General features: G+C 40.4%; 1 protein-coding gene across 1 annotated transcript in view; it reads right to left on the minus strand.

The window, feature by feature from the left end:
* Positions 1-9,399, minus strand: part of LOC107298602 (connector enhancer of kinase suppressor of ras 2-like) — a gene marked incomplete at its 5' end in the record, with an annotated part of 62,751 nt that overhangs the window by 41,977 nt on the left and 11,375 nt on the right. The window contains 2 exons of the mRNA XM_029286574.1: positions 3,040-3,159; positions 7,262-7,303. Of these exons, the coding sequence (XP_029142407.1) occupies positions 3,040-3,159; positions 7,262-7,303 (162 nt within the window). The remainder of the gene's footprint in view (positions 1-3,039; positions 3,160-7,261; positions 7,304-9,399) is intronic.

Here is a 9,399-nt window from a genome sequence, read left to right on the forward strand (position 1 = left end):
AGAAAGAGAAATGCATTTTGCCAAATATTGTTCCATCTCTGTTCATCTTTTACCTGTCAGATTATTCACTCTTGCCCTGTAGTTCTCAGACTATTTTTTTTCCAGTTCAACTGATAACATTTTGGGATTTGGAATCGCCATGCTCAACACAAATGTTTTTTTTTTTCCGTAGACTGGCCACTGCTTTTTAACTAAGAACGGAAAATCAAGAGTTGCAGTCCTGTGATAATTGAAGATTTTTGATGGAACTCAAAAAGGAAGAATAATGTTTCTTGGGGGAATGTATCTGACAAAAATCCAAAGCAATAGCGACAGTGCTTTGTAGCTAAAGTTGAGCACCGTCAGGCTGATTAGCTTCATCTGATGTGACAGAAATTCCTAGCGGAGTTGTGCACTGCCCAAATATTAGTTATAATAAAACCTTTTCTTTAGGCATTTCCCCCCGTAATTCAGATGCAAAGGGGCTGTGTCAATGCTAGACGCTTCCTTTTGTCATTCCTTTTATTCTCCAGTGGGAAGGGTTCCTTCAGACATTGAAAGCATGTTTTTGTATTTTACATATGATGAGATTCTCCCCATAAAAGTAGGCAAGTTACAATCTCTTGAGTATGACGTCAGTTACAAAAACAAGGCAGTGTGATGGTCTGTGGGCTTGGATGTTGACCTTTATTAGCCCACAACTGAGGATTTTGGGCAGGGCGCACTCTCGTTTCTCCTACACTGAAACAACCTTATTAGGCTGCAACAAAATGGGGCTGGTATAACATATTTAAGTTTCCCACAGTCTCTAAAGCCACACATTCTACAGTTCTCAAACTTTGCTGAGTATTGTAGGAAGTGTAAAGAGAGAAGCAGCCCCCACCCTATGGAACGAACTACCCCCAGAGATCCGGGTGATTCCGGATCTCCCCTCCTTCCGCCGCGCCCTCAAGACATGGCTATTTAAGCTAGCAGGTCTGGCCTAAGGGATATTTTAATCTGGTTTTTTAAAACAATTTTAAAAAGAAATGGCCAATTAATATTTTGTTTTAATTACTTTTTAAATTTAGTATTTATTGTATTATTTATTGTTTTAAATGGCTATAAGCCGCCCTGAGTCCGTTGGGAGAAGGGCGGGGTAGAAATTAAATAAAAGTAAAAAGTAAAGTAAAAGTAAAGAAGACAACAGAGAAATTCACACAGCAATGTATTATTTTTTCCCCTGTGATGCTTATATACTTTTTTTTTTTTTTTTTTGCTCTGGGCAACAACTGTCAGGTGCAAATAACCAGACCTACCTATGCAGAATTTGAGCTAACTATTTTTATTATGTTCTGCCTGTAATACAGGAATCTCTCCAGTCTGGCAGCTCTTCCTTGGGAACAATTAGATCAGGTTCCAAGGAATTCAGGGAGATTCGGTTTTGGTCCTTTACAGTTGTGAGTGACTCTAGATTAATTCTGCACTTGATTCTTCCTCCCTGCCAGGCTAGGTTCTTCACATCTGTCCATCCAAATATCAATATCACATCTGTTCATCAAAATGTCATGCCCTATAAGGTTAGGGTTTATTATCATTCTCTTCTTTCAGTAATCAGAAAGGAATACAGGTTAGCAAGGGAGCTTCATCAGCTCTGTCGTTATACCATGAAGAACATGGGTCTACTATTACAAGGGTCGGAATAATAACAACTTACTTAATCACTTGGGTGTTTTGGCAATGGGCGGGTTAATTTCTCTTGGAGAAATTGAGTTTTTTTATGTTAAGTCCCCCCCCCCCCTTAATGGCTCCTTTCACAGTGAAGTGAAGATTGCTATGGCGAACGAATAAGAAGAGTAATGGGAGATGGATCTAAAAGGATCTCTGAGTAGGTGCTCTTAGATTTAGCTCTCCTAAGACCAAAAAAAGCAATATGTATCTGGCCAGTTTTAACCTCAGAGTTAAGACCCTGCTTTCAATAACCTAAGTAATTTTAGTAAAAAAAAAAAAATACAACAGACTTGAAAAGAGAACAGGAGAAGGAATGTTGAGCTAGATCTTCTCCTTCCAAATGTTGTATAAGGATCTCACATACGTGAAAAGAAATAATTGGAGCAGAAGTGGATTGGCTCTTTGGATATAACCAAGAAGAAGAGCCCAAAATTGGCAAAATATGCATTTAATTATTAAGCATATCAGCAATTGACTCTGGATCAATGGCATGTATTTTAGTTTTGTCTCGAGCCAAAACCAGCAGCCAAAAGAACAACAACAAAAAAAACAGCTTGCATATAAAGAATTAACTAGAAAGAAGAAATTGAGAGACGACATTTAGGATTACATTTTACCTCTAGATTTTTGGCTCAGTTTCCTAACTGGGGATTCTTCAATTGCAACTCTGTTATGATTACTTGAGTACCTACTTTGGCTGGGTCTTATGTTCTATGCAACACTTAAAGACACAGGCAACTAGACCTAGGCAGAACATAGGCAGAACAGTATTATAACATCATCACTCACTGACCTATAGTTTCAAAGGTATGTCCTCTGATCCTTCTCTTCTACATGATTCACTCTTCCATCAGATTTGGATTTCCATCAGATTTTTAATCCCATTACAACAGCAAAGCCTTCTTTCCACAGAAGCCAAACAATGAATGTTTCATTGACAATATGGGATGTTCATGGACATTCTAGAACTTCACCCTAGTTCAGTATTGGAAACATCAGCGCCACCAATGTACACCAATCAACGTTTCTCAATCTCAGCAACCTGAAGATGTGTGGAGTTCAATTCTCAGAATCCCTTAGCCAGCATGTTGGCTGAGGAATTCTGGGAGTGGAAATCCATACATATTCAGGTTGCCAAGGCTGAGAAAGACTGGTATAGATAAAGACATTAAAATTGGGCAGAACTATCCCTAGGGCTGTTGGTGTCTGAGTTTGACCTCGGTTTGCTACCTATCCTGATCTACCACCTGAAGCAGCGACTTCATGATACCTATGGTAGGGCTGAAATCCCCTTTAATCATCTGATTTGTTTCCAGAAATCTGGTATTCTTCTACTTTGCTCCTGCTTACCAAACCTTCACTGGGCATGATGCTGGTAAGATGAACAACTTCAAGATGAGCTGACTGAGACACCAGAGAATCTGATGAAAGAGAGATGATATGATCACAGATACCAGACAGCGTTTTACACTGTAGGGAAGGAGGAGAGAAAAAGAGAGAGAGAGAAAGAATTCAGCACAAAACATTGTAATGGAAGCACAAAGACTCACATTCAAACGTTATCTGCCCACCATGCACCTATCTGAACCAGAACATTTCACAAACATTTTTTCCCCTCCACTTCCCTAATTATTACCAAGATTGATATCATGGAAAGCTGCTCTAGTTTTGTTTTGCTTTTTTTTTTTCTTCTTGAGTGCAATGTATAAACCCAGCCACTGCAGTTGTGGGCTTGGGTTGATGGTTAATCCAGCCAATTGGTTTACAAAACAAGCTTTAGAAATATGTGATTCAAACTACATTATGAAATCGTCTGTTTGCTACCCTTTCATGTCATCTATAAGGAATCAGCTATCTCCTTGTGTTTATTAGTAGGTTTACATCTGTTTGCCCAGTCAGTTTTCTGTTGCTTGCTAAAGCTTTGTATGAGCCTAAGGTTCTACCTATCACAGCATTGTCTGAATAGGATTTGAGCAAGCTAGCACCAATGCCTTTATCAAACTTATTTAATCATGCAGTAGTTTGCACAATCCGGGATCCCAAGTTGCTAGGGGTAAGTTGCTGAACATTGTTAGTATGCTAATTGACACATCATTCTTATTCTTCCTAGAAGACTCATTTAAGTGAGGAACCATTCATCAGGCACCACCAAGAGCAATTCTCACAGGGCTTAGCGAATGATGCTTAAAAAAAATGAACTAAAGCTAGGCTTATATGCAATGTCTTTGCCATCCTGGATAAAGCTACCCGGCTCAGCATTTTTCTCCCATCCATAGTATTCCCGTTCCAGAGCTGTTCCAGATCCAGCCTCTTTTTTATTCATCAAATAGCCTAGCACAGTGGTGGCGAACCTATGGCACGGGTGCCAGAGGCGGCACTCAGAGCCCTCTCTGTGGGCACGCGCGCCGTCTCCCTAGTCCTAGGCCTTCAGCTGGGTTTTATAAAACCTTTTCGCTTTAGGCCTCCGCTGCCGTGTAAAAAAAAAAAGGTTCAATCAACCAGTCAATTTCAATTTCTAGCGGGGAAAAAAAGATCTTGCAAAGTTGGAATTGATTGATTGAACTTTTTAGTCCCACCCAGTCTGCCATTACTACCGCAGTCACACCTACCCAATGGGCCACACCCAGCCAATGGGCCACACCCACCCAGCACCCGATGATGCATAAGTGGGTTTTGGGTTGCAGTTTGGGCACTCAGTCTCTAAAAGGTTCGCCATCACTGGCCTAGCATTTTCTTGGACTATCTGTTCCAGAAGCTGTTTTGTTCTCCTCACTGTTCTAATACAGTGGATTCACATCATATTTAGGCATATTGTTGCTGTTGTTGAGCAAGCTACAATGGGCTAGGTTCATACATCCCATGAAACCATACCCATGTTCCACTAGAACTTAAGAGCTATGTTTGAACAGTAGTTGACTAGAGATTCTCCAAGATTTGAGCCGGAGTTTTTCCAGCCTACCTGGAGATGTTCAGAGACATTCTTCTACACTGTATTATTGTTCTCAAATATGCTTCTTGGAAACTTCCAACAAAGGGGAAACAAGCATCGTTGTTCTAATTGTTTCTGTGATCAAACTGCTTGATTGTCAAGCACTTTCTCCTAATGTTTCAGGAAAACCTTTCCTCTTCTCGTATCAGTCAATGTGTTCTTCCTGAATCTTATGCAGAGAATTGCTCGCTAGGACTTTTCAAACAGCACAAAACTGCTTTGTTCAGCACAAACATTTTTGCACTCTTCATTTGTTTACCGAGAGTTCAGTGTTGAAAGATTAGCCTTTGACCCATGGTACTTTAGGTATTAAATTTTGGCAGGAAAATTCGTACATCATGAGAAAAAGGATTTTATATTTTTTTGGTGCAATTTGGCAAGGTACAAAATCAGGCTACATTGCAGATGAGGCTCAAATGATCTAATGATAACTTTGGGTTTATCTCTTTCATGTCTTCATATAACTAGAATATGATGATACTTTTTGATTTACTTTGGCTACCACATTGCCCTTGCAGTCTAAATCAACTACTGTAGTGCCAACTAATACTTGGAGGTGTTATGGCACTCATAGGACCAAGATACCGTTCCATGAATAAAACAAGAAAGAGTTGTGATATCTGGGATTAGGCTGTTGGAGTTATTCTGTTAATACAACATTAACATTGTCCAAATTTGGGGATAGTTTATGACCAGTGCAAATTTGAACTCTACCCACTGAAGTCTCATCAGCATCCCCAAATCACCCAATCCTACCTTGATATAGTGATAAAAATAATAATAATATGGAATACGCAATGCTGATGAAAGAGTTATGCCTCACTCTGATAAAAGGACTGACAGTTATTACAGCAGAAAATTGATGCTAGCTATCTGCCTTCAGAAAACAGACAAGCTCTTAGCCCCTTCAATCTAAAAAGAAGAAAGAAACAGACAAAAGTTCTGCTTTTAACATATTAATGATGGTCCTGAGATTCTTGTTACCTAGATTAACTCTCTCCAGTCCAGACCATAAGAAGGGAAGTCCAACAGCCCCAGACAAGCATAAAATAATGTGATTATAGAAGTAACATCAATATCATTAGGTTCATGTTCCTATAATACATAATAGCATCCTGATGAATTCTGTCTGAGTATAGATAAGAAGCATGCATTAAAAAAATTGCTGATCATTGATCCTTTGGTAGAAAAAGTAAGTTCTGGTTGCTGTTGATCAATGACATTCTAGGTGTGATAAATGTCTAACAATATTTGCAATTATAATCTATAATTGAACAAAGGCCCTGCAATGAACTTCTGACATGTAATGCTGTCATAATGAACACAATGCCACTGCAGATTTTTTTTTTAAAAAAAAAAACAAAATTCTATAAATAGTGGAAGGAAGAGAATAATTCTTTTGGGATGTCTTGGTAGTCAATATAGGTTTTTAACCTACCCTGAGTGTTCACAAAGTGACACTAGTTATAGATGAGACAGCTTAGTTGCATCAAATGTTGCCCACTTTTGTACTAGAGATATTGGGGGAAAAGTAGTAATATTTGTATTACTATGAATAGGAGAATATAAAGACAGTATGCATTTTTTCCCCCTATTTGGCATGGTCTCGTCTTCTTTCAGAAATGGCCATCATCTCCTAATAGAGGGAGATTACAAAGATAGGAGGTCAAAATTGGGCTGTTAATTTCTCTTGGGTTTTCTTCCTTGCTCAAAAGAATTCTGAGATATTTCCAATTGCCAGCACTCAGTGACTTCCTCAAAATCACACACACATAGTTCCTTCATCCATATCTGCCAGCATCTTCTCTGGTCCTTAAGCAGAAGAGAGAGACATCAGCGTCCTGAAAATATGCCACCAATGATCTGGTTCCTTTTGGTAGTTTTCAGTGAGAAGGGCAGTATCTTTACTCTACCCCAGCATTGGACCTCTCCTCTCTTCTCCCTCTCCCTCTCCCTCTCCCCTCTCTCCTCTCCCTCTCCTCTCCTCTCCTCTCCTCTCCTCTCCTCTCCTCTCCTCTCTCTCTCCCTCTCCATCTCCCTCTCCCTCTCCCTCTCCATCTCCATCTCCATCTCCCTCTCCTCTCCTCTCCTCTTGTCTCCCTCCCTCTCCCTCTCCCTCTCCCTCTCCCTCTCCCCTCTCCTCTCCCTCTCCCTCCCACCCCTTTCTCCAGCCTGTCCACTTTGCAAGGGAGATGGATGCAAATAGCTTTTGAAGGACAAATTCACGACTGATGTAGGTTTGCAGCAGTCACCTATTTGGGCTAGCTGCCTTGATTGTTTGGATAGCAACCTTGGGCTAAATTATTCTAAGTAAAACCAAATAAATAAAATGTGAGAAGAATTACTACCATCATTTTTTGGCTAAATAACTGCATTTCTAATGGGGCTTCCACATCAGAGAATTACCTTAAATCTCTTCTAAAGCACATTAAGCCAGCAATCAATCCCCCTGCATTCAGTATCTCTTCCTTGAAACCAAACGTGTACAGCAGTACAGTCTTGATTCGCAAAATAATGATTTCCAATGAGGCAGACAGCACGAAGCATCATGCGCACCCACCCCAAGCTACAAGAGGCACTTACCACATGAAGAATTTTATTTTCTGTTTCATACACGGTGCAATCCTGCAAAAGAGAAAGGGGGAGGGGAGGAGCTCTTAAACTTCCACAGAAATCTACTCTGTTCAGTTAAATTAGCTGCTCCTTGAAAAATAGCAGGCTACTCGGCTTCAGATGACAATCCATCAAAGTGCCCCCCACATCTGATTCAATCTGCTTAAAATAAATCTATTTATTTATCACATTTCGACACCGCCCATCTCACCTAATATAGTTGGCAGTTTGCAATGCAAACATAAAAGGGGGTATAAAAGCATAGATACCACAAAGTTAAAATAGAATTAAGAACAAAGTTAAAATTAAGCTATTGCATGTCTAAAAAAGCAGATCACATCACCAGCCACCCTCAGAGTTGCATGTCACTCTTTGACCCCCACGCCAATTGGCAAAGCGGGTCTTAACGCTCATTATTCCCAATTTATAATGACCAGTACTTGGAGTCAACATGTGCAGAGGTAGTTAGATTGCCAAAAAAATAAATAAAAAATTGCAACTTTCTGGATGAGAAAGAGAGACAGAGGAAGCCTGTGCCAGATCATTACATTGAGCTAAACTCTTTCAGTTTTAACTTCCATTATGAAAGATGGCTAAACAGATGTGTCAAAGTGGAGAACCAGTTTAACTTGCCTAAAAATAATGCCAGCAAAAAAAAATCTGTACATCAGAGATTTTTCTGCCATGTACATCAGAGTGAGCATCCATCCAGGACAATCTACATCCTGTTTTACCCTTTCTTACAAATAGCAATTATTTTCCCTTTCTCTTTTTTTTTAGTCTTCAGCTGTTCGGTGTTGATCTATCCAGGCCGGCTATGACATCTTGAAAATTGTACATTGTATGCATATTTGTGTTTATGGTACAGTGCTGCTAAATGATTCCTGGCCACTTGTTCTGACCATTCCCTTCCCTTTCAGGTAGATGGGGAAAAAAAGAAACTGGGCTATTTATTCCAGGCCAAAGAGAGGTCCCAAGGAATTTTCATGGCTGAGAGGCAGGTTCCTTGCTGTTACCTGAATTACAGGTTACCCAAATACCAAGGATGAGTGCTCTACTTTTTACTGGCAATGTTCTCCAGCCACCTGCAGGCTCTTTTGTTTATCAAAGCTCAATTAAATTCCCAAGGAGAAGATTAAAAGAAAGGTAGAGTTTTCCTCTGCCCAGTCATGTTTGATGCTAGGGTGCGGTGCTCATCTTTGTTTCTTAGCTGAGGGAGCGCCAGCATTGTCCGAAGACATTTTTGTGGTGTGTGGCCAGCATGGTTATACACCAAAGGCACACGGAACTCTGTTACCTTCCCACCTGTTGATTTACTTGCATTTGCATGCTTTCAAACTGCTAGGTTGGAAGCAGCTGGGGCAAGGAACAGGCGCTCACCCCATCACGCAATGCTTGGGTCTTGAACCGCCAACCTTCCAGTCAACAAGCCCAGCGTCTTAACCACTAGACCACCACTTCTCCATCAAGAAGAGGATAGAGATAAGTTGTGTCAGTTTGGGTACATATACATTACTCTTGTCCTAGCCACAGAGACGTTCCATCACTTTGTCCCAAAGGTCCATTTGGACTCTGTTTTAAGACAGGGTCACGCCTGAACCATGCATGGTTGACGCTCTTTGCCAATATATTCTTTTTTAAATATTTGTCTTGGCTACTGTTTCCCCCTTGGGCTGTCTCTCACAACATGTGCACATGCATGGATGCACACAAACACGCACAAGTCAGACATCAGCTACAGGCAGAAGTGGCCGTAGTGTGTATCTGGCTTTGTTTACTCAGTTGTAAACCTCCCATGATTTTCAGGATGACTTAGTGAGAAAGTCAAACATGGGGGGGAGGGGAGACAGAGGGAGGGAGAGAGGGAGGGAGGCAGAGGGAGAAGCAGAGGGAGGGAGGGAGGGAGAGGGTGAGGAAAGAAGAGGGAGGGAAGAAAACACTGTAACTATACTAGTATATATACTGTACTAGAATCTTGTGACTTGTCCATGGTGCTGAACTATGCTTCCCATTAGCTGTTAACTCGATGCTAAAACATAATGTAGTTTTTAAATAATAGTAATAATAATAATAATAATAATAATAATAATAATAATAATAATAATAAT

Source organism: Protobothrops mucrosquamatus, unplaced genomic scaffold (assembly GCF_001527695.2).
Source record: "Protobothrops mucrosquamatus isolate PMUCROS unplaced genomic scaffold, P.Mucros_1.0 scaffold4121, whole genome shotgun sequence".
NCBI lineage: Eukaryota > Metazoa > Chordata > Lepidosauria > Squamata > Viperidae > Protobothrops > Protobothrops mucrosquamatus.